The 26,210-nt window shown below is 41.5% G+C and overlaps 1 protein-coding gene across 4 annotated transcripts in view; it reads right to left on the bottom strand.

Annotated features, from left to right (window-relative positions):
* The window catches only part of SRGAP1 (SLIT-ROBO Rho GTPase activating protein 1), a 257,728-nt gene that overhangs the window by 51,270 nt on the left and 180,248 nt on the right, over positions 1–26,210 (bottom strand). For all 4 annotated transcript variants that reach the window (XR_002831209.1, XM_006096847.3, XM_006096848.3 and 1 more), the window contains 4 exons: positions 20,888–21,109; positions 18,489–18,590; positions 3,081–3,278; positions 1,845–1,929 (listed from right to left, as the gene is read on the bottom strand). Coding sequence is in view for 3 of the 4 variants with exons in the window: in XM_006096847.3 (XP_006096909.1) it covers positions 1,845–1,929; positions 3,081–3,278; positions 18,489–18,590; positions 20,888–21,109 (607 nt within the window). In the remaining variant the exon portion in view is untranslated. The remainder of the gene's footprint in view (positions 1–1,844; positions 1,930–3,080; positions 3,279–18,488; positions 18,591–20,887; positions 21,110–26,210) is intronic.

The following is a 26,210-nucleotide window of genomic DNA, read 5'->3' as shown; positions in this document are numbered from 1 at the left end:
CGTGCGGTGCCAAGAATGAATTCACCCACTGCTTAATTCCCTCCGGCTCGCAATTTCTAAAGTGGTATCCAGTCCGGCAGGGAAGGACTCTGTGCCTAAATATTCATCTACACGTATGATAACCTATGCTTTGGGTCTGGCAGCTGATCTTGGGGCACCAGTGAAATATCAGGCAGTTGTAGAACATGGAGGGGGAAAAAGGCTGATGCTGTGAAGGGAAAAAGAGGAAAAACTGGGACACAACTGCTAAGGTAGAACAATTCAAAGGATAAAAAGATCTTGTTTTTTAAAAGCTGAAACCTCAGTTACAGAAGAGCTGAAAGACTAGTACAGGGAACATTCATGTACCCTTCACTTAGATTTCCCAATTGTTAACATTTTGTCACATTGGCCTTATTGAGCTTGCTCTCCTCTCTCTCTCTCTCTCTCTCTCTCTCTCTCTCTCTCTCTCTCTCTCTCTTTTCCTGAGCCATTTGGAAAGTAAGCTGCAAACATTATGACACTGAGCAAGAATTTCTTAAGAATAAGTTTCTTGTCCTTCATAACCATACCACCATATATAAGAAAATTAATATTAATTCAATAATATCATCTAACAGTCTATATTTAAATTTCCCAAATTGTCTTGAAAATGCCTTTTTATAACTTTTGCTTTTGGATTCAGAGTCAAATGAAAGTTCATACATTGTGTTTGGTTATTTTATTTTTTCAAGACACTTTTTAGTAGTATAAATGTTAATTTTTTCCAAGTGAAATTGGCCTTTTAGCTTAGAGTCTGGCATCCTCACTGTAATACAAGGAGCCGTAGGTCATGATGACCTTTTTCTGTGTACCAATTCCCTGAGGATAATAGGTCCTTTGGGGAAAACAAGGAAATAAGGGGATAGAAAAACTTCTTTATGGGTAAGGAAGTTTCTAGAATGGTAGGAGGCAAGAACTGACTTCAAACAGGAGTAATCTGGTTTTGTCCTGAGTTACTCCCACAACCCAGTCCCCTCATTTCCCGCTTCCATACATATTCTTTCTGTAACTTCTAGCAGGATCTAGTATGAATAAAAGATAATTAAAGTTACAGACTATGAGGCACTTAAGACAGAGACTTTGCTTATATTAATTTTCCCTTTTAAATTTCCTGAAGATAGAAAAACAGCCAACATTTATATAGCCCCCTTTGCCTATAATCCTTCCCCCCCGTCACTTTTCTCATTTGAAATTTATAGTGTCCAGTAAAATATGCAGCTCAGAACAGTGACTGACACAGAGAAAGCCTTGTAAGTGGTAACTATTGTGTTTTTTGCTATTATCAGAGAGAACAATACATTTAGTTAGGTTATTTCTTCACTAAAACCAATGCCTACAGAAAGAAAAAGTCACCTGAACTGGTTTTACTGGTTTCTAGAGTCGAAAAAGGCATTCAATGGGACAAAAATATTGGCCCAATAAAACAAATGGGTGGGGCTGGAGGGGTGGGAAAGTCCAAGAAGGGAGGAAGTGACGTGGGCGGAGAGGGGGCAAGGGGGGTCTCAGGTGGGGGCCGATGCAGCTCCTTCCGACTTCTCTAGGGTTAGGAGCAGCGTGCTCTGCAGATCCTCCCTCGGGAGCTCAGTGGTGGCTATTCAGCCCTCCCTGGATTTCCCTGTTCTTCCTCAAGGTTAGCGCCAAGCTCATAAAGAAAACAGTTCCAGGGAGAACTTGGTAATTCCAGAAACAGACAAAGCCAAATCTAAACAAACGGTGTCCTCTGCTTCTTAAAGCACAAATCCCCCATCCACACACTTCACGGGATACATACACGATACAATATATAATCCACGTCACCTTCCCATCTACTTCACATAACTGACCTTCTCCGAGGGTCCTCTGCAACAAGTCATGCTTGGCTTGAAGTTTGGTGATGAGATTACTACCTTCCAAATATTCTCTGAGTTTCTGCAAAAGGAAAAAGTCATTTTTAACTTTAAAAAGATATTTAAGCCCTCGCCAGTTTGGCTTAGTGGATAGAGCATCGGCCTGCAGACCAAAGGGTCCCAGGTTCGATTCCAGTCAAGGGCACGTACCTTGGTTGCAGACTCCTCCCCGGCCCAGGCCCTGGTTGGGGGACGTGCAGGAGGCAACCAATCGATGTGGTTCTCTCACATCAATGTTTCTCTCTCTTTCCCTCTTCCACTCTCTCTAAAAATCAATGGAAAAATATCCTCGGGTGAGGATTAACAACAACAACAAAATTCAAGCCCAGCTGATGTGGCTCAGTGGTTGAGTGTCAACCTATGAACCAGGAGGTCATGGTTCGATTCCCGGTCAAGGGCACATGCCTATGTTGCAGGCTTGATTCCAAGTGTGAGGTGTGCAGGAGGCAGCCAATTAATGATTCTTATCATTGATGTTTCTCTCTCCCTGAAATCAATAAAAATATATTAAAAATATAGTTCATGTCAAGGGACATCCCATAGGCTATCTAGAATCCAGCTCCTTTTATTGTGTAGATCCTAGACCCTTGCTACTCAAAGTGTGGTCTGACGGGAGCCTGTTCGAGGTGCAGACGCTCAGGTCCCTCCCTCCCCAGACCTATCGAACCCAGAACCTACATTTTAATAAGTTCTCCTGGTGACATGTGTTTCCATCAAAGTTTAAAAGTTCTATTTTAGTGCCGTCCTCTTTAAATGTGTCTGTATATCAGAATTACCTGAGGCGCTTTGAAAAAGTACTAGCTCCTAAACCCTATCCCAGATGGACTGAATCAGAAACGCTGAGGGTGGACAGGGGCCCTTATTTTAATAAAGAACCTAGGTGATTCTGATGGGACTCCAGAAGCAGTGTTTGGGGACCCCAGAGCTGAGCTCCAAGGGTGGCTAGGGAAGCAATAGATGTGTGAGTAACGTCCGGCCCAAGGACTGTATAAGGCCTGCGAAATTATTGGGTCTGGTCCTGCGAAGGCATTAGGGATGAGTTAATTAAATGTTTGACCAAATGTAGCAGGCTAATTTTTAAGTTGATAATTTTGTATGGCCCACGAATGATGTTATAAAGATCCAAATGGCCCTTGGCAGAAAAAAGGTTCCCCATCCCTGTAATAGACGCACCATGAAGTAGAACTGCTCGGTTTCCTGCTGGTTCGCTCTTCTCTTGGCGATGCTGGGCTTACTCAGGTAGGTCTCAGAGACGGTGGACCTCACAGACTCTGTGGAGCGGCTGTGTTGGAAGCATTCAGAAACATCATAGTCTTCGATGGTGACCATATCTTGTATCGTCTGCAAGGTGGCTTCAGTCGTTTTCTTGACCTGGGAACAGAAACGTGTTTCTCACATTAGTACATAATTTCGTGAATCCCACAAACACGTAGTGAGAATCCATTCTGTCAGCAGAGATGAGGACGCAGGACCTGCCCCAAGAGGTTCAGAGTCTATTAGGGGAGTCAGGTAAACAATACCTCATATCACCAATATAAAGGAAAGGCTTTCTTCAAAATTATCCTGAGGGCATCACTTTATGTGTGAGTCCTTATAAATCTCACGTATCACTGGGTGTTCACTCAATTACATTTATTTTTTTCTCTCTTTATTGATTAAGGTATTACATATGTGTCCTTATCCCAACATTCCCCCCCCCCCCCCCAACTCATGCCTTCACCCCCCTGGTGTCTGTGTCCATTGGTTATGCTCATATTCATGCATACAAGTCCTTTGGTTGATCCCCCTTACCCCCACCCTCCCCTACCTTCCCTCTGAGGTTTGACATCCTGATCGATGCTTCTCTGTCTCTGGGTCTGTTTTTGTTCATCTGTTTATGTTGTTCATTATATTCCACAAATGAATGAGATCATGTGATATTTATCTTTCTCTGACTAGCTTATTTCACTTAGCATAATGCTCTCCATTTCCATCCATGCTGTTGCAATGGTAAGAATTCCTTCTTTTTTACAGCATAGTATTCCATTGTGTCGATGTACCACAGTTTTTTAATCCATTCATCTGCTGATGGGCACTTAGGCTGTTTCCAAATCTTAGCTATGGTGAATTGTGCTGCTATGAACATAGGGGTGCATATATCCTTTCTGATTGGTGTTTCTGGTTTCTTGGGATATATTCCTAGAAGTATGATCACTGGGTCAAATGTGAGTTCCATTTTTAGTTTTTTATCAATTATATTTATTAAAAATAATCTTTTTAATTGAAGTAAAACCACATATAGAAAAATGCACAGCCCGGCCGGCATGGCTCAGTGGTTGAGAATTGACTTATAAACCAGGAGGTCACGATTCAATTCCTGATCAGGGCACATGACAGGGTTGCAGGCTCAATCCCCAGTAAGGAGTGTGCAGGAGGTACCTGATCAGTGATTCCCTTTCATCATTGATGTTTCTCTCTCTCCCTTCTTCTCCAAAATACTATATAATAAAAGCCCAGCAACCATAATGGCATAATGACCAGAATGACTGCTCGACCAGTTGCTATGAGGTGCACTGACCACCTCTTGATCCCTCCCCCACCCCCGCCCTGCAGGCTCCGATCACCAGATGGTGAACAGGGAACCAGGGTGGGTGGCGGCGGAGCGGTACTGTGGACTGGCAAGAGGGTGGAAGATGGCCCTGATTGCAGGCTAGGCCTAGGGACCCTACCTGTGCATGATTTTGTGTGCTGGACCTCTAGTCAATAATAAAAATATATTTTAAAAAATGCACAGACTGTAAGTGTATGGTTTGATGAATATCACAAAATAAACACTTATATGACCACCACTCAGATCAAGAAATAGAGTACATTACGAATATTTTTGTGCTTCTCCCAACCATCACACACCCTTTTGTCCTCTCCAAAGGTATCCACTATCTTGATTTCTAACATCAGATATCAGTTTTTCTCTTTTTGTACTTCAAATAAATGGAATCTTACAGAATTTATGATTTTTATCTTGCTTCTTTTGTTCAACTTTATGTAGTAAGATTTATTCATTTCTTGTGAGTATAGTATTTCATTGCTGAATACTCACTATAAGAATACAACATAATTCATCCCTTTTACTGTTGACAGATGACTTACTTCTAGTTTTGGGCCATTACGAATAATACTGCTATAAATACGTTTTTGTTGGACCATACATACATGAGTAAAATTGCTTAGAGGGTATGCCAGACTGTTTTCCAAAATTATTGTTCTAACTTGTATTCCCACCAGCAAGGTAGGAGACTTCCTGTTTCTCCACATCCTCAAGAGTTGGAATTGCCTGCTTCTAAAATTTAAACCACTGTGTTGGTTGTATAGTGGTATCTCATTGTGGTTTTAACATGCATTTCTCTGGTGCCTGAGATTGAGCATATTATATGTTTAAGGCAATTTGGATTTCCTCTCGCGAAAACACTTTGTTCAAATCTCTTGTTCAATTTTCTGCAGGTTATGAGTATTTTTTTTTTAACTTATTTGTAAATAGATATGAGCCTTTTATTAGTTATATGTGTTGTAAATATCTTTTACTACACCGTGCCTTGGTTTTCACTCTTTTTATAGTGCCCCAATGAGTGGTCTCTTATTTCAATACTAGAGGCCCGATGCACGGAATTTGTGCAAGAGTAGGCCTTCCTTCCCCCGGCTGCCGGCACTGGCTTCCCTCTGGCACCTGGGACCCGGGCTTCCCTCGCAGCCCCAGCTTCATCCAGAAGGTCGTCCGGAAGGACGTCTGGTCTAATCAGCATATTATGTTTTCATTATTATAGATGATCAATTCACCAATCTTTCCCTTTATGATTCATGTGTTTTGTGTCCTTATTTAAGAAATATTTTTCCTATCTCATGGCCATAAAGATACTATTCTATGTTATCTTCCAGGAGCTTTTAAACTTACCTCCCACATTTATCTTCCACAGTTAGGTTGTACTCCACTTTTGCTTATCAACGTTTAACGCAAATTGATAGCTTTATCCTTTTTCCCAATGTACAGAGTTTAGAACACCTATCTCCATTAACTTCTCCTGAATTATATGCTATTTTTGTAATGTAGTATAAGAGGATATATGTAAACATCTATATATATTTAAATGGAAGATATTAGTTCTCATGTATGGTCAGTGCTCATTTGGCTTTATCTATATATTTTATATTCTTTGATCCCTACTCCCTATATTTTTAAGAAATTCATTCCTTTAGAAATTCATTCCAGCATGCTGGTGGTGAATTCTGTTTTTGTTGATGTGAAAATATCTTATTTCACCTTCATTAATGAAAGGTGTTTTTTCTAGTTGGCAGTTATTTATTTTCAATACATCAAACATATCACTGTACTTTCTTGTGGTTTCTGTGTTCCTGATGAATGAGAAGTTTGCTGTCAGTCTATCACTATTTTGAATAAACTTTGCTTTTTTTTCCCTCCAGCTGCTTTTACTAGTTCCATCATGATGTCTTTATGTAAGGATTTTAAAAAATATATTGTACCTGGAATTTTGGGGGGCTTCTTTAATTGTGTGATGTTTTTCATAATCTCTGATAAAATTTCAGCCTTTATCTTTGCAAATATTTTCTCTGATTTCTTTTTTATCATTTTTCATTCTGAGTGTTTAATTAGCATGCTAAACATCACTGTATTCTCTATACTGCTTATCTTTCTCTTCATCTTTTCTACCTTTTGTTTTTCCATGCTGTATTTTGATTATTTTCTACTGATTTGTCTTCCACTTTGACAATTTACTCTTCAGCTGTGTCTAATCTGCTGTTAAAAACATCCTCTGATTTATTCATTTGGTTACTGTATTTCTCAGTTTTAGAATTTCTAAGTGTTTCATTTCCAAATGTGTAATTTCACTGTTTATAGGTTATAGTTCCTGCTGAAATCTAAGCTTAGTTTTCATCTACTTGAACAGAGTAAGCAGCTCTTTTATAGTTTGTTTCTAAAAATCCCAATATTTGGAGTTTCTACAGTTTGTCTACAGTTATGTCTCTATTGTCTGATATGTCTGGCAATCATGTTTTCTTATCTCCTCATGTGCCTAGTTATTTTTGCTGGACATTTTTTGTAGGGTTATTTGAAATCTAGGGTGAGGTTATCAACCTCCAGAAAGAATGTTTATTTTTTCAAACCATTACTGGCACTAATATTTAAGGATCACTGGATTTTATTTTGATAAAAATATTTGATGTTCTTCTTTTTATGAACATATGGTTCCCTGTGTCAGGGGCTTCAGGTTTGGCCATGTATCATGTGAGGCAAGTGAGATGTGAGGAAATCAGCTGAGTGACTCAATCCATCATTATAGGAAGTAGACATATAAACACCATTTAAACAAAACAATATTGTAAGTAGTTACTTTAAGGGGTCAATGGGGGAAAAAGCGTACATATATAATACTTTCAACAATAAAGATTTTTTTAAAAAGTTCCTGGAGTTGTCATCAGCAAGATGGCAAAATTGGAGGTCCCCTGTTCATATCTTTCCACAACAACAATTTGGCAGCCATCCATGGACAAAAGTGCATTTGTGGGAGCTCTTGCAAAACCTTGGTGGAGCCCAAGACTGAGAAGGGCTGATGTGAGAAAGTAGGCCTGTGCCCAGATGGTAGGCTTGCCAACAGTAATCCTGGCTACAGACCCAGAAACAGACCTGTACCCCTGTGAACACAGCTAACATTTTATTTGGCCTTGGTCCACCAGCATCATCCACCAAGGAACCCAGGAGGAGTCACACCACCTGTGCCTTAGGTAAGAGGCCTGCTGACCTTGACACAGATCTAGTCCTTTTTAGCCCTGGTCAGGGAGCTGTCCTACTCTGCCCAGGGACTTGCCAGGAGACATAGTTGTCCATGCACCTGGAAGCAGACCTGTTGACTCTGGTCCAACAGCAGATCTTGAAGTGGCTCTGTAACTCAGCTCTATGCACCCCCAGCCTCAGACCAGGAGTAGTCGTGCCCACCGAGGGGCCCAATGGGGGACATGGCCATCCATGGTTCCAGAAGAAGGTCCGCCAACCTCACTCTGACTGGAGATCTTGAAGTAGCTCTGTAGCTTGGCTCCAGACAAGCTCAGCTACAATCCAGAAGCAGTTCAGCTTGACAAGGTACCAGGTGGGAGGCACTTCCGTCTGTAATCTGCAGGCAGGCCCGCCAACTTAAGTCCAATTGTGGATAATGAAGTGGCTCTGTAACTTGGTTTCAATACCTCTTAGCAATGATCTATGAGGCCTGCCTGGGGACCCAACAAAAGATTAGCCCATTCGTACACCAAGAGGCAGGCCCACCACCCTTAGTCCAACTTTGGATCTTGAAGCAGCCCTGTAACCTGGATCCAATCCTTCTCAGCAGTGGTCCAGGAGCAGTCTTGCCCACCCAGGGCCCTGGAGGGAGGCAGACCCATCTGTGCCCCTGGAGACAGGCCTGCAGACCTTCGTCCTGGCTGTGGACCCAAGTGGACCCATGACAGTTCCAGCTGTGCTCAGCTGTGGTCTGAGGCTAGTTCTGCCCACCAGGGACATGTCCAGTGGCCTGGCAGGTGCCATACCTATTCAAGAACCTGGTAATAGACCTGCTGTCTATGGACCAACTGTGGACCCTGATGCAGACTTTTGTCCCAGCACCAGACTAACTAAAGTCTTGGAGTACCATCTGCCCAGGGGCCAGACAGGCTCCATGCCCACCCGAGCCTTTGGTAACAGACCCACTTACTATAGACCCTACTGTGGACCCAGCAGCTGCCATGTAATTCCTTGTCATTGTCAACAACACTGTTTTTCTTCTCATCTCAATTCTTCCTCAGAAGCAAGAGCGTTCCAATTAAATTTGGAATTGTCAGGAAAAATAAAAGATGAGACAGAAAGCAGCAGACACGATGGCTGGGACACATATTATCCCACAGGATACTCTTGATGAAGAATAACACTAGCTTCTGACACACAAGCCATGTTAATAAGTCACAAGGGGGAAGATAATGAGGCAAATATGAAACAGATAATACAAGGCTTGTAATGACTCCCCATTAGCAGCAGGAAAAACACAGTTGGGTCTAGTGGAAGGAGAGGCCAAAAAACGTGGAAAGGAATGACAAAAGAGCCAAAGAATGTACTGCAGTGGAGGCGTGCCCAGGTGGCAAGGACTCTGAGATAATAGTCAAAACCAATGATGGGGGAGAGGTGACTTCTGTGGACTTGCTCTTTTGCCCGCCCGCCCCCCCCCCCCAATGGCCAAAACATTACAATCATGGGAGAAAACAGAAAGTTGACTTGGTGGTTTTATTCTCCAAACACACTGTGTTAGATTTCTAGGGCTGCCATAAAGTACCACCGGCTGGGCGGTTAACACAACAGAAGTTCATCGCCTCACAATTCTGGAGGCCAGAAGTCTGAGATCAAGGAGTCAGCAGGCTTGGTTCCTTCTGAGGGCTGTGAGCGAGAGACCTGTCCAAGGCGGCCCCCTTGGCTGGAGGACGGCCATCTTCTCTGTCCCTTCACATTGTCTTCTATGCTTCTGTGTCCACATTTCCCCTTTTCATAAGGACACAGTTTTATTGGGTTAGACACCACCCTAACGACCCCGTCTTCAAATAAGGTCATATTATGAATTATGTGTCAACACATGAATTTGGGGGGAACACAACTGAACACACACCACACTATCTTAGAGCAGCAATTTTCAATCTTTTTCATCTCATGGCACACATAAGCTAATTACTAAAGTTCTGTGGCACACCAAAAAATACATTTTCTGCCGATCTGACAAAAAAAAAAGGGAATAATTTTTACCCATTCACACCAGATGGCTATTGTTGTGTTGGCTATTGTCATTTTTTACTTTAACAATCTAAGGGAAAAGAGGTCAGTGACCCTGACTAAATAGGTACTGCATATTTTAAAAATTCTTACGGCACACAGGTTGAAAATCGCTGTGTTATATAGCATTGTGCTTGCACCTTGCACCTGGTGCAGGCCTACTGGTCCTTTACCGCTCATCATTCCATCTGTGAAGGTGACCCCCAGAACTGCCTTCCCTTCCCTTCCCTCCCCTTCCCTTCCCCACCTCTCTACTTACTCCTTACCATCACTGACCTTGGATGTATGTCAATTACAGTACTGTATCACTTCAGATGTATTAAAAATCAGCAGAAAGAGACCATACACACATGTACACACAGAGCAATTGGATAAATGTCAGAGTTAATTAGGTTGCAAAACTTCCTGCCAGCACAGGCCACAGAAGGCAGGGACAGAGTCTAAGCATCTTGCCATGGCTTTCCCTCGCTCCTGGTTACCCTAAGAGGGGGTACAGATGCTAGTGACCCTGTCTATGCTGGGAAAACAGTCCAATTTTTGCTCCCCCCAAGTTTTTGGGGAGGGGTCTACCACCATTCCAGAGGAATTCACACTAATAATTCATATATTTGCATTTAGGGGGATGTTTACAAAAACTCCTGACTTTTGAACAAAATTCATTATCAGCAATGATACAACTCAATCCAAAGAAGAAATCATCATCATTGCCAGGGCTCTCGGAACGACATCCTGCCTTCAGCTGTGTCTCAGAAAGCTTGTTCTCCTGCGGTCCACCCTGACTCGGATTTACTGACCCATCTGGGAGGACGTGATACTCGGCGTGGTCTGAAGAGCAAGAGGCCAACAATTATGAGACACGGTTCTCATAAGCACCGACCATACTGCTTAGAGGACTATGTTTTCCATCTGTCAGGGGAGCAACGTGAGGTCAGACACAGCCTGCAAATCTTTCTATCTCCACTCACTAGCATGCTGCCTGGAACACAGCAGACTAGCCAAAAAGTTCATTGAACGAGTTGAAATCCTCCTCCTTTCAAATCCGCAGATGCCAGAGAAACGGTCAGCACACCCCATAAGGTGTGGTTTCTTTGCTGACAGCCATCCTGAGCCCTGCCACTTCTTTGGGGCACCCTACCACGTGACTCACATTCAGAGTCTTTCTAGAAACTCTCCTCACTCCGCTTGGTATTCTTCTGGATCAAGGCCCTCCCTTCAGTGAGTTAAAGCTCAGTTGACACTACGCATACCTATACTTTCTATATACTCCTTCTAAAAATATGTGTTTTCAGTGAAAGACAGTTGATCCTGTTTTCCGTTTTGGCCAAGATGATGCTGTCATTTAAGGAATAAGCGGCAGTTGTCTTTTCCTTAGGCTTTTACTGTTAACCTCATCAGTAGAAGGTTACAGGCAAGAGCTACTTAAATAAGTAAAAATGAAGTTAAAGCCACAGAAACCATCAGAAACAGCAATTATGACCCAGTGGTTATCAAGCTCCACATCTTCTATCAAGTCTTCAAAGGATTTGACAATTGCCTTTAAGGGTTTGGTCACTGATTTACATGACTTGAGATTCTGCTGCACTCATTGGTACTATGGGAAAATTTGGAGGGAAATGTGACTTTTCTACATCATAACCAAAATATCTCTTACTTCCCATCAATTACCCAGGCCATAAAATTTGTCTCAAATGTTTGCCTAAAATTGTTTTCATTATGGTTGAAAACATCCTGTGAATGGAATATATTTTGGGGAACAGTCTGTGAAAAGCTCCCTAGTAAACTGTTGGTGAAAGAGTTTAAGTGATGCTAAGAACATGTACATGGGCTCTCACTTCATTAAACCTTGTTGTGAATTAATTAAGGTTTTTGTCTTTTCCATTCCTTCCAGGGGATAAATCTATAACGTAAGAGAGCCTCGTTTATACGTCACAGCACAGAAGTGACATGCTTATAAAACTTGATTTTCTTGACCAAATATTGGTACAGATGGTCTGAAAATGGGACGAGCTACTTAAAACTAAGACTGTGCTAAAAATATGAAAGGCATAATTTCTTTAGCTATGCAATTCATCTTCCTTTTCTTCGGCTGTCTGTAGATAAGGTAGGAAAGAAGAGGTCTAAGAAAAGGGAAATGCAATCTGTGGGAACTACTCCAGAGGCTAGCTGTGAAAGAAACGACAGGAATGACCCCTAAACTGAAATCCTCATGACCAAGGTTAAAAGTAAACTTTAAGAGTTTGGAAAGAGTTTGGAAAATGTTTATAGGGAGAAAGGTAAAATGATCATTTACATTTAGGTTGCTTTTAGTGTTATCTTTTTAAACCAAAGAACTTATATGCTTATATGCATAACCCCTGGACACAGACAATAGGGTGGTGAAGGCCTGGGGCCGGGGTGGGCGGCTGTGGGGTAGGTGCAGGCTAGAAAGGGTCAATGGGGGGAAAAAAGGGACACGGGTAATACTGTCAACAATAAAGATTTCAAAAATTAAAATAATAAAAAATAAAGTTTATCTTTTAAAGTAATATTTATTAATGTTTCGGATATAAAGTTATACTTTGAAGTAAGAAAAAGAAAACAAAAAAATTGGGAGTAAAGTTGTTTCTGCTCTGTTTCTCTGTGCACAACACACGGTGGACACTAATATTTGTTGACTGGCTGACTGGACGCGGGAATCACAAGAGTGAGGTACCGGTGACGCAAGTGTGCAGCATAATGAAACAGAAAGCTCATTTTAAAGGTTCGACCGGCAAACGTAAAGTTGTGAAGTGACAATTAATGGCACAAACTTATGAATCTGCAACAACTACAAACTGAACCAAGTCCTTCTCAAAACTTTTCTTTCAACTTTTACTATTTACAAGTATACTGAGGTCATTTCACAAATGCTTACTGCTCTCTTTTCTTTAAGGCAGGTGCTGTAAACTCAAATATCTTCAAGGGCCAAGCAAGTAATGAAAATGAGGCAACTGGGAGAAACCAAGATGGCGGCATAAGTAAACACCGGAAATTGCTGCCTCCCACAACAATTTCAAAAATACAACGAAAAGACAAAATGGACATCATCCAGAACTACAGGAAGGCTGGCTGAGTGGAAATTCTACAACTAGAAGGAAAGAGAAAAGCACACTGAGACTCAGAGGAGCTGCGGAAGTAAAGTGTAGAGGTACGAAGGCTTGAGCGCGCGCGGAAAGGGGCTGGCACCTGAGGACAGCTGTCTTTTTGAATCGGGAGGGAGTCACAAGCCCCCGACTGCTCTGAACTCCAGTTCCGGGAAGTCTCTGGGGACCCAGGACTCATACGGGGAGAAACTGGACTGTCTGGCAGCAGGCAGAACTGGGAACTTGAGGGTGGCTTTCCCTCAGAGGTGCTTGCAGCAATTACCAGGACACTGAGACTCGGGGCCCCTTAGGGCAGGGCTGAGGATCAGCCATAGCTGCTTGCTCTGCCCTGTTGATTCCCTGAGACCCCGCCCCACCCAGGCTGCGGCAGAGGCTTTTGCATATGAATGGCCTGGCCCTTTGCAGTCTGAAAATTACCTAACAAATTGCAGCTGGGCCAGACAGACCCAGAACTTCCAAGAGAAGGCCCAAGGCCCCACAGCAGCTTGCATTGCTTCACAGCTGGGCCTCATCTGGGCACCTCCAAACCCCCAAAAAGGAAGGGGAATCTGCAGATCTCTTCGTAGCTCCTCCTGGGTAGCCTCAGGCAGAGGCTAAATTAGCACCTCCTTAGATCCAAGAGCCAGTGTACCCAGTGGTCAGAGAGGGACCATCTAGAATACAACTCCTCAGATCCATAAGGGACACACTCAGAGGGCAGACTCAGTGAGCACCAAAGCCCCACTGAAGCAAGTCTTGCCCCAGAAGGGTGTCTTCAGCACAGAAGTTCTCCCACCGTAGACACAGCTGATTCTCACAGTCAATTGGCCTGGAGGTCAATTCATCCCAGTGATAACTACAACAATCAAGGCTTAACTACAACAAGACTACAACAAGACTGTGCACAAAGCCCACAAAGGGGTGCACCAAGAGTGTCCACCTCAGGTATTGGGGAGGCTGAGCCACTGGGCCCTATAGGACACCTAGCACACAAAGCCACTATACCAACACAGGGAAGCATAAAAAATGCGGAGACAAAGAAACAGGTCACAAATGACAGAAATGGAGGAAAGCAAACGACTGGATTTAGAGTTCAAAACCACGGTTATAAGGTTTTTCAAAAATTTTCTGGAAACCGCCAATAAATTTAGTGAGACCCTGGAGGATATGAAAAAAGACCAACTAGAAATTAAGGATACACTGACTGAAATAAAGAATAATATACAGAGATCCAACAGCAGACAAGAGGATCCCAAGAATCAAGTCAAAGATTTGAAATACGAAGAAACAAAAAAATACCCAACCGGAAAAGCAAAAAGAAAAAAGAATCCAAAAATATGAAGATAGTGTAAGGAGCCTCTGGGACAGCTTCAAGTGTACTAACATCCGAATTATAGGGGTGCCAGAAGAAGAGAGAGGGCAAGATATTAAAAACCTATTTGAAGAAATAATGACAGAAAACTTCCCCTACCTGGTGAAAGAAATAGACTTACAAGTCCAGGAAGCGCAGAGAACCCCAAACAAAAGGAATCCAAAGAGGACCACACCAAGACACATCATAATTAAAATGCCAAGAGCAAAAGACAAAGAGAGAATCTTAAAAGCAGCAAGAGAAAGACAGTCAGTTACCTACAAGAATAGCAAGAACCTACAACCAAGATTACTTTATCCAGCAAAGCTATCATTCAGAATTGAAGGTCAGATAAAGAGCTTCACAGATAAGAAAAAGCTAAAGGAGTTCATCACCACCAAACCAGCATTATATAAAATGCTGAAAGGTATTCTTTAAGAAGAGGAAGAAGAAAAAGGTAAAGATAAAAATTACGAACAGCAAATACACATCTATCAACAAGTGAAACTAAAAATCAAGTGAATAAAAAATCTGATGAACAGAGTAAACTGGTGAATATAATAGAACCAGGGGCATGGAAAGGGAGTGGACTGACAATTCTTGGGGGGAAAGGGGTGTGGGGGTGCAGGAAGAGACTGGACAAAAATCGTACACCTATGGATGAGGACAGTGGGAGGGGTAAGGGCAGAGGGTGGGGTGGGAACTGGGTGGAGGAGAGCTATGGGGGGAAAAAAAGAGGAACAACTGTAATAATCTGAAAAATAAAAATAAAAAAAATAATAAAAAATAAAAAGAAAGAAAAAAAATGAGGCAACTGGGCTGAGTGGGGAGTATGGCAAACAAGAAGCATATATACATGCTCTGTGTCTAAGGAAGCATTTATTGCTCAGTTCAAGCAGATTATCATCCTGCAGAAATGAAGATTCAGTATAACAAGACTTTCTAATTTTTTAGATGCTAAAAATCAATATTTTAACTCAAAAATTGCAATTTTTAATGACAGCAACTAAGTAAAAAAAAAAAAAAATCAAGCACTGCAGAGCAAACAAAATTAATATGGCCAGAGGGCTTTTAGCAGAGAAACCCTTCTAAGAAGGCTCCCTACAGTTTCAAGTGGTGCCCATTATTTGTCGTTGTTTAAGATTTGATGAAAAGGTTCATGTGTTCACTTAGCTTCACTGTCCTTCTTTTATAAAGTTGGATGAAATTCTCTCTCAATTTTGATCTTTTTACAGGCCATCATAATTATTTTTAGTTAACTGAACTATTTGTAGTAAAATTTGGACTTTATGAATGTGTATATTTTTTATAGAGGCAGAGAATTATATAGAATTATACATGCTTCTTTACTTGACTATTTTGATTTGATATCAATGTGTCTGTTTTCTGTCCTATCAGTGGAAGATCAAAGGCAAGTTCTTTATTTATGGTAGAGACAAGTGCTATACAGGACTCCAAATCAGCAATGATTGCTATGTTGTTCCCTATTATGTCTCTTATTTTTCACATTATATGAATGACTTCTTACAGTCTGGCTCTCATGCTAGACATATGATAACTGTGACTTATTCATCTCTGTACTCTGCACACCTGGAAAAATATGTGGAATGTAGAAGTTGCTCAATAAATATTTATTGTACTGAAATGAACTGACCCATAGTATCACAACTCTAATCACATGACTTCAGCTTCACCTTTGGCTCATCCCCAAGGAGAACCTGGGTGATAACCAAACTTCTCTGAGTGAGCAAGGTTCTCTCAGGGAACCTTGAAATATGTTGGAACATGTTCCTCCTTCTATACCTATGGAAATCTACTGATTGTCTAAAATCCAATTTATTTCTCAAGAATCCAATTTAGTTTTTACACATTGGGAATCCACTACAGTGAACTGTTCCATACTTAACAAATTTAAACCACTAGTCATGCTCACAAGAAATATCAGGATAGCCCTGGCGGGTGGCTCAGTGGTTAGGGTTTTGATCCCTGGCCCCTGTAGCAGTGTGTGCAGGAGACAACCAATCGATATGTGTCTCTCACATCTCTCTCTCTCCCTTCCTCCCTCCCTCCAACTCTTTCTAAAAATCAATGGAAAAAAATATCCTCGGGTGAGGATTAACATACAAACAAAAAAGAAATATCAGGATAATCCAATGCATTTGTTTCTACAGTAAATTTATAACAATTAAGCCTCAGAAAGTGCTGCCTGCCTTATCAGTTTATAAGGACACTGGGCTTCTCCAAATTATGCCCAAAGGGACATCATTAAACATTAGGAACTCAGAGGCCTGCGGAGGCCAGACAGGTAACATAAATGGTCTAGTCCAGTGTACGAAAATCAGGAGCTGGCAAAGGGAAATTCAAATAACCCAGCTCTTCCTGTCATGAGGCAATGCAGGGCCAGAGCCACCAGTCTTCCCTGTGTGTAACAGGCCAAAACTGCGGGAGCCAAATGAAACAGGTCTGTGGGCTGCCAGTTTTGACCTTGTGCAAAACACACTATTTTCCTAGAACTTAGAGAATGTTTCCAAATAAAACAGCAGGAGGACACGCATGAAAAAAAAAAGTGGAAGTCACATACACACTGTAAATTCAACAGGGTCAGTAGACTGTATTAGTTGAGTCTTTCGTGATGCCTCACGCAAACCCTCAGGCCTAAGCTCTCGAACACCTCAAGGAGACCAACAGCTTCCCTTTGGAAAGGCTTGTTTGTGGGACGTGCATGGCACAGAAACTGAAGTCTTAACCACACTGGCTGCAACTTAAATACACATGTTTGAATAAGGGGTGGCTGGGTTCTCCTAGAAAGAATGGAATCCAGGAAGCTGCAATGGGTTTTTACCAAACTATACTGGTCTTCAAACACGTCATCCTTTTTTTAATTGAAACGAACACATTCACACAGCTCAAAACGTCCCAGTGGGATTGAAATAGAACAGAGTACCAAAGTGAATTCTGATAATTCATTTTATCAAGGTGAATTATTGTGGGGTGTTCCCCCCCCCCCCCCCCGTTCCATATTCTCTACTTATGAGAATTGTCTCTAGGAATAGATATTTCTGATGGGGCTGTTAATCAAAAGGCCTGATGAGCAGGCTGACCAATGAGAGAATCCCATTTGCTGGACGGAAGTATTCACGACAAGTCAGGCCAATGAAGGATCTATTTCAGAGATTAAAATGCTGGAATGGGTGAGATGGCAAGCGGTAGGGACCATGCAGTCCTGGCTCTCCCAATACGGGGTAAGGAGGGGTGGTGGGTGGGGAGGAAACTCCTACCAACACACATGAAGATATCACTTCAAAGTGACGGAAAGAGATGCCTGATAATATCATCTGAGCATAGATTTTGACTGCAGTTACTGCAAACTTGACCAAGTAAACTTCCAATGAGTAAGTTTGGTTTGGTCCCTATAAATTACAGCTGAGAGCCAAGACTAATACAAGAAACATTTGGGGTTCATATTTTTATTTAAGGAGAACGTGGATCTAATTAAATTAATTTCAGAATGAGACAGCTGAATTGTACAACTGCTTCCTGGCTCAAGATGTATTTGTAATTCACATTTATGTTCCATCCATTTGAATCCACTGATGTCAGCAAATAAACAGTTTTCTATTCTCATTCAAATGTTACTTTAAAATATGATTTTTGGACCTAACCGGTTTGGCTCAGTGGATCGAGCGTCGGCCTGCGGACTCAAGGGTCCCAGGTTCGATTCCGGTCAGGGGCATGTGCCTTGGTCGCGGGCACATCCCCAGTGGGGAGTGTGCAGGAGGCAGCTGGTCGATGTTTCTCTCTCATCGATGTTTCTAACTCTCTATCCCTCTCCCTTCCTCTCTGTAAAAAATCAATAAAATATATTTTTAAAAATATGATTTTTGTACTAATTATATCAATAATGCCATGTTCAGTCCCAAAAATCTACAGCACACAAAAAATCATAAAAATATTTAATTTCAAAAGTTATGATGAAATGAATACATCAGTCAAAAGTTTCATGCCACACTGTATATTCTTGAACACACGTTGAATTTGATAACCTATCAAATGAGTTTGAGTGTGAATTACAGACTCCCTGTGTATGCAGTGAATCCCTAGTAAAGTATTCATCTCTGGTAGGATACAGAATCTGCATTGATCCTCTACAAAGAGCATTTTAGGAACCCCGATTTAGCTGACAATACATGATGAAGAGACTGCATTTAGAATGTTAAATATGCCGAGGCCACGTGAAAATGTCTCTCAGCTGACATGAGAATTCAGATTACCCGTGGGGCAGAAAGCACGCTCACCTCCTCATTCTCGATTTTGAGGGTGGCTAGTCGGGATTGCAGCTGCTGGTACCTGAGCATGAGCTCCGCCTGGACCGGCTGCTGAGCGCTGACCTGACACACCTGGTGGGGAATCAGAAGCCACAGTTACAACAGAGCACCAGCCAGCCAGCCAGCCTCCAGAGGCATGGTTCTCCTACTTAAATGCTGTATGAATCACGCTGGTCCCCAGATTCCAGTTACATATTGACTTTTAACAGCCTCCTCAAAACCTCAGTTTTAAATATGAACCAGTTACGTAAGTGGAAAGAGCAGAATGCAGCTGCTTGGCCTGGATATGACTGGAAAGAGAGCAGCTGGAGGAAGCATCGCTCTAAGAACGGGGCAGTTGCTGGAAGCAGAGCTCTGCTGCTGATGTCTCACTCGCGGGATTCTTAATGACTCGGGAAGAGGGCAGAAGGCAGAGTGGGAAGGATGATCCAAATGGACCATACGGGCAAAACCCGGGCGGGAGCAGAGCCTACTGGTTCTAGTCAGCTGGGTGACTGTGGTAAGTTACTGAACCTCAGTTTTCTTCTCTGTAAAATGGGGATAATAAGAGTGCCTATGCCACAGGGTTGTTGTAGGGATGAAATGAGATAATGTCCATACATCACTTAGAACACTGCCTGGAACAGCAAAACCTCAAAATATGCGAATAGCTATTATTAGTATCTTTCAATCATGGCTTGTCTTGCCAGCACCAGCCAAACCATGTGATTCACCATGAATTTGAAGAGGCCACTTATCTTGGGCTTTGTCAGAAAGATATTTTGGCCATGATCTCAATTATGAATAAGGTCAAAATTAGGATATTTTAATTATATTAAAACTGGGCCAGAAACAATTTCTCCTCCTCTTTCTTGTTTTAGAAATACTCTCGGCAAAAAAAAAATAAAAAGAAAAAAGAAGAAAAAGAAAGAAAGACTCTTGGCAGATGAGGACTTCCTTTCATGGAGTCTCTAAAACATCATAGAAATTACTGGTTGCTGGCAGCACTGGCCATTAAAAAAAAGGCAACAGACTCACTATTAAAATAGTAATAGTTTTAAAAAGGTAAAAAATATTAACCCAATTAAAGTCACTTGTCCATGATATTTTATCATTCTATGGGGTGGGGCAAAAGTGGGCTTACAGTTGTTCATATGAAAAATAATACAATAATTAATTAATGAGTAATAATACAAGAGTAAACTATTTCGTGTACTCACAACTGTAAACTTACTTTTGCCCCACCCTGTATGTTATCACATCCATAATTGAAAAATTAAAACAGCATCCACTTGGAGAAACATAACTCTGGGTAGCATAAGCCACTTGCCTGTCAAATTCACATGCTATTGGTTTTAAAAATACCATTTCTGCCGAAACCGGTTTGGCTCAGTGAATAGAGCGTCGGCCTGCGGACTGAAAGGTCCCAGGTTCGATTCCGGTCAAGGGCATGTACCTTGGTTGCGGGCACATCCCCAGTTTGGGGTGTGCAGGAGGCAGCTGATCGATGTTTCTCTCTAATCGATGTTTCTAACTCTCTATCTCTCTCCCTTCCTCTCTGTAAAAAAATCAATAAAATATATATTTAAAAAAAAACCATTTCTAATAAAGTAATTCACTATATCAAATCAAGCAAAAATAAAATTAGAGAGAAATATAGCAGGCACACACACAAACATATATCTTATAAGTCTTAACATTAGGTGCTTCAGAAAAAATTATGGCATTAAAGAAATCTGCCATGGGTATTATAATTACACCTACTTTTTAAAACATACTGTCATCTCAATAAACGAAAGTTGAATTTTTAATCTATAAGTATTGTTTTGCACAGCTGGGACATCAAGGGCTACATAGTACGCTCCATTAATTGGTTCTTCTTGTTTTCCCGTCCACAGACAGTAAAATATAGCACTGTAACTCATAAGAGGTTTAAATGGATTTTTCCCCCTGGGAAAATAAGATTTTTTGCATTTTTTTCACTCTGTCTCATTTTCACCCTTTATAATTATTTTTTTCTTTATGGGAGGGTCTTCTAATCAGGATTATAAGAAGTCTTCAGATAGATTCTATTGGGCCAGCAAAATGTTTGGATTTGAATTTAAATTTGAATGTCTTGAAGTGGAGGAAGCACTCTCTAACTATCCTGGGACAGTTTAGTGCTTACACCCAACTGAGCTTGTACCTGCATTTGTTTGGCCCCTTTAGGCCTTGTTTAATTCTTGCTTTAAAAGATGGTAGTAATGGCCGATCTGAGATAATACTATGTTAAGATCCCATACAAAGGCAGGAGAGCGAAAACAACTGGGAATTCTTACAACTGTTGGATTACAGCAGGTGGAGTAATGTGAGTGAAGAGACAATTCGTCAGTTTTAAAATAATGACTGACCTCATCACCCATGTGAGACTGAAACTCAAACTTCATTGGTGGACAGAAGGCAGCAGGGTACATCTCCATGAATCGCTGCTTATCATTCCTGGGCTCCAAATTGTCCACGGCATTCTCAATAATGTCTAAGCCTTCGTGTCTGGAGGTTTCAAGGTTGTACTCCGCAGAGAGATATGTTCTGAGGGCTCTGTTCAGACTTGCGTGGTAGCCAAGATCACAGCACTTAAGAACGAAAAGAGCACCATATGAAGGGACTGAGAAGTACATCGGTAGTTACAAGAGTCACAGTGATGTACAGTACAGCATAGGAAATACAGACAATAACATTGTAATAACTATGTATGGTGCCAGGTGGGTACTGGAAATACCAGGGGGTACAATTTGTAAAGTATATGATTGGCTAACCACTATGCTGTACACCTGAAACTAATACAAAATAATACCGAATTTAAACTGTAATTAGAAAAAAATGTTTAAAAACACCGCATACAATAATTAATTCAAAAAGGATCAAAGACCTAAATGTGACAGCTACAACTATAAAATTCCCAGAAAAAAACATAGGAGTAAACCTGCATGACCTTCCTTGCATTAGGCATTGGATTCTTGGCTCTGGCATCAAAAGCACAAGCAACAAAAGGAAAGAACAAATACATTGGATTTAATCAAATTTGAAGACTTTGTACTTCAAAGGGCATGATCAAGTAAAAAGATAATCCACAGAATGGGAAAATAATTTTTCTTGCAAATCATATATCTGACAAGGAATTTGTATCTAGAATATATAAAGAACTCTTACAGCTCAATAATAAAAAGACAAATAGCCCAATTTAAAAAGTGGGCAATAGAGCTGAATAGGTATCTTTCAAAAAAAAGATCTACATATGGTCACAAGCATATGAAAAAATGCTCAACATCATTAGTCATCAGGGAAATGCAAAAGAAAACAATAGAGAGATACCACCTCACACTCAGGATAACTACAATAAAAAAGACAAATAACAACAAGTATTGGGCAGGATGTGGAGAAACTGGAATCCTTATTCACTGTGATGGAAATGTAAAATGCTGCAGCCACTTTGCAAGAGGCTCGTAGTTCATCAAAAGATTAAACAGAGTTAACATATGACTTGGCAATTCCATTTCTAGGTATGTATACAAAAACAAAACAAAACATATTTTCACACAAAAACTGTATTTTAATGTTTATGACAGCATTATTAATCACAGCTGAAGAGTAGAAACAACCTAAGAGTCCATCAATTAATGAACAAAATGAAGTATTGTTCAGCCACAGGAAGAAATGAAGTACTGATATATGCCACCATATGCAAAGTGAAAGAAGCCAGTCACAAAAGACCACACATTATGATTCCATTTATATGAAATGTCCACAATAGTCAATCTATAGAGACAGAGGTAGATTAATGGTTGCCTGAGGCTAGGAGATGGAGGAATTGGGGAGTAATGGCTAAGGAGTGTAAAACTGCTTTTTAGAACGATGAAAATATTCTAAAATTGACTGTGGTGATCGACACACAACTTTGTGAATATACTAAAAGTCAACTGTACATTTTTAATGAGTAAACTGCATGTCATGTGGATAATATCTCAATAAAGGTGTTGAAAAAATTAAAGCAAAACCAACATTGCAAGGAAATAATGAAAAAAATAGCACTTGAGTTTGTCCATGCATACTGAGATTAATACAATGAGTTATGGAAGTCCTTCTAGGATGCAAACCTGCTAACTGTAATATTTTGGATTTGTATAATTTACTGAAGAATCAGTAATAATCTGTATTCTTTCAGAAAGGAGAACAGGTTTTAATCTGCACAGAGTCTGGGAATGCCTTATTTCTTATCCCTAGAATAAAATTCTTTTTTTAAAAAAATTCTCACTCGAGGATATTGTTCCATTGATTTTAGAGAGCAGAAGAGAGAGGGAAACACAGAAATATCGATGTGAGATTTTTGGTGGCCTCCTGCATGCACCCTGACCAGGGCCGAGGCCAAGGAGAAGCCTGCAACCAAGGTATATGCCCTTGACTGGAATCGAACCTGGGACCCTTCGGTCCACAGGCCAATGCTCTATCCACTGAGCCAAACCAGCTAGGGCCCTAGAATAAAATTCTTAAATTATAACAAATGGTTGCCAAAGTCCTTTTATTAGAGTTAGAATTTTGTTTTGTATTCCTAGGGATAAAAGGGCTTTACAATTCTTGAATCTTCACTATCATTAAATTGTATTTACATTTATTTTTCATGTTGCGTTTCAAGAGAATGTAATTTTAAAAATATATATAGTGCTGTACAAGATCAGTTATAAATTACTGACAGAATTTACAGCCTATATAATAAAGAGATAATATGCAAATTGACCATCATGCCCTCACACAATATGGCCGCCCCCATGTGGGCACAAGATGGCCGGCAGGGGAGGGCAGTTGTGGGGGGGACCAGGCATGCAGGGGAGGGCAGTTTAGGGGTGACCGGACCTGTAGGAGAGGGCAGTTAGGGGTGACCAGGCCTGCAGGGGAGGGCAGGTGGGGGCAATCGGGCCGGCAGGGGAGGGTAATTAGGGGCAACCAGGTCAACAGGGGAGGGCAGTTGGGTGGGGACCAGGCTGGCAGGGGAGGGCAGTTGGGGGTAATCAGGCCTGCAGGGGAGGAGAGTTGGGGGCAACCAGGCCTGCAGGGGAGGGCAGGTGGGCGCAATTGGGCCGGCAGGGTAGCACTTAGGTGTCGATCAGGCTGGCAGGGCAGTGGTTAGGGGGTGATCAGGCTGGCAGGCAGAAGCGGTTAGGGGCAATCAGGCGGGTAGGCAGGCGAGTGGTTGGGAGCCAGCAGCCCCAGGTTGTGAGATGGATGTCCGACTGCTGGTTTAGGCTTGATCACTGTGAGCTCAGGCCTAAACCGGCAGTCGGACATCCCTCAAGGGGTCCAGACTGGAAAGGGTGCAGGCTGGGCTGAGGGACAACCCCCCCCCCCTCACCCAGTGCATGAATTTCATGCACCAGGCCTCTAGTTTGTACATAAAAGTAATATAAATATTTAAAAGAGAAAACAAGTGGTTTTAGGGATAAAAAACCAGATCATCCCTATATTGTTCTAATAAAGTTCAATAAATTTAATTTGATTGAATTCAACTCACTAATTGGCCATTTACTGGGTGCCTGGGAATTCAATAGGCTCCAGAAATATGAAGACTGGAAAACAGTAAAATAAAATCTCCCTTCTCAAGGAATTCAAATATAAGCTGCTCATTAACTTGCTACTAAGAGTAGTAGAGACACAAAGGAAACAGCCTCCGATCTGCCTTCATGAAGGGACACATCTGACCAGTGACCTGTCCTTAGAAATACCAGTGTATTTCATTCCACCCTCCCCATCCAACTTCAGAATTATTAAATCTGGAATTTTTACATAAATACATTCTAAAATCTTGTTACTCAAAGTTGGTCTGTGGACCAGCAGCATCAGCATCACGTGTTAGAAAATGCAGACTCTTGAGCCTCACCCCTGACCTATTGAATTGGAATCTGAAGTTAAAAAAACAACCCGCAGGTGACTCATATGCACAGCGAAGTCTGAGGAGCACTGCCCTGAAACAAGAGAGGGTTCTGCAACACTGTGTTTCGGGGTGCTGTTTCTCCGGGCAGGCAAGAGAATCGACTTGATTAAAGATTACTTGATTTAAAAGAGCAGAACATAGCTGCCACATCACAATGACAAGTACAAGCAAAATGCAGTTGCGAAATGCAGCAATCAGTCTCATCATTAATACATTTCCAGTGGCATCAGCTGCACTCAAATACAGAGACTATTTTCAGTTAATTAAAAAATTCTAAATTCTAGCCTGAGATGAGCAAAGACTGCTTTTATTCCTCATGCTCCTCAAAATCCATAAAGGTTCTTTGTAGCAGTTTTATACACATCAGAGAGACTGAAAATTCTGTATTTCAATAAAACCTCATCTTCTGAAAACACGAATCTGTAAGGAAATGGCCTCATTTCTTTGAGATGTACCGTGCTTCCAAACACCCCACTATTCTGCAAGAAAAAAATTCACCTTGATTATAATGAAGCATAGCACACAAGTGGCTTTATTTTATGAGTACTCATCCCAATAGGCCTTCAGAGAAAACTGGTATTGAGAAGAAACAAGCCAGAGAAAAGCCCCTCCACCCCTCCCTACAAAAGCCAAGTCTCCTTTCAATTTAAAAGAGAGGAAGAGAGAAAGAACAAAGGAGAGAAAAAAAAAAAAGAAAAAAAATCCAACCCCAACTACCCAGAAGCTCTGAAAAATACATGGTAAGCTTTCATTATTCCCAGAAGGAACAGTTCATCCCTCAAATTTCCAAGCGTGGCTTTGTTGGGAGTAAACGTCAAGATGACAAAAGCCCCAGGGTTTCCACATGCAGGTCAGCGGGCAGATCTGCTAGGTCTGGACCCAGTCACGGACCCCGACGTCACTGTGTCTCCTAACAGGTCGGGGAGAAGCATGCATGTGGCTTAGGAACTGGTCCAGGGGCCTCGCCAGGTGTCCTCCGGACTCTGACGGCTACGGCTGCCCTCAGGAGGCTTCTGTGATGAGCGCTGATGGGAAGTTTCCTTCCCTGACCCCTACAGTGCTATCAGTCTGCCAGGTCACTTAATTGGCATGATTCTGTTATGTCCCATATACGGTGTTTTCACCGATCTAGGTTTTGCAAGCATCCTGAACATCAAAAGAAATAAGAAACAGGGATGAAATTCTTATTCAGGGTCGCCTGAGATAGCAGAGTCTGTATACACAGTCATCTTTTTTTCTAAACTGGAAGCTAAAGCGACACTGGATATGCTAAGATTGAAGATACTTGGTTAAAAAGACCTCAAGTAATTCTATGGAGCTTATGAATTATTAATGATGATATGAAAAGCCGGCTTCTGCACAGAGTTGAGTTATAACCCAAGCACATGCAATGATGAAAATACATAAGAAACCAATAAAACAGTTCATGAAAACAAAAGCATTGTGTGTGTTTGGTTGTGTTTTTTAAAAAAAAAAACACAACTATGAGTGGATACATAAAATTATAGAGTAAAACTGGGGAAAGATGGTTGGATGCAGATGGCTGTATTTTTTATTTAAACATCCTGAGAGCTGCCAAGATAGATTCCACTAGATATTAGTCTAAATCACTAAAATAGGCTAATTTCCTTAGGCCAGTGGTTCTCAACCTTGGCTGCACATTAGAATCACCTGGGAATCTTTTTAAAATCCTGATTTCTGGGCCTCCTCCTCCGGAAATTCTGTTTCTTTGTTACTAACGAAGAGGCCCA

The sequence above is a fragment of the Myotis lucifugus genome, unplaced genomic scaffold, assembly GCF_000147115.1.
Source record: "Myotis lucifugus unplaced genomic scaffold, Myoluc2.0 scaffold_189, whole genome shotgun sequence".
In the NCBI taxonomy this organism is placed as follows: domain Eukaryota; kingdom Metazoa; phylum Chordata; class Mammalia; order Chiroptera; family Vespertilionidae; genus Myotis; species Myotis lucifugus.
This window is presented reverse-complemented; position numbering and strand designations above follow the sequence as displayed.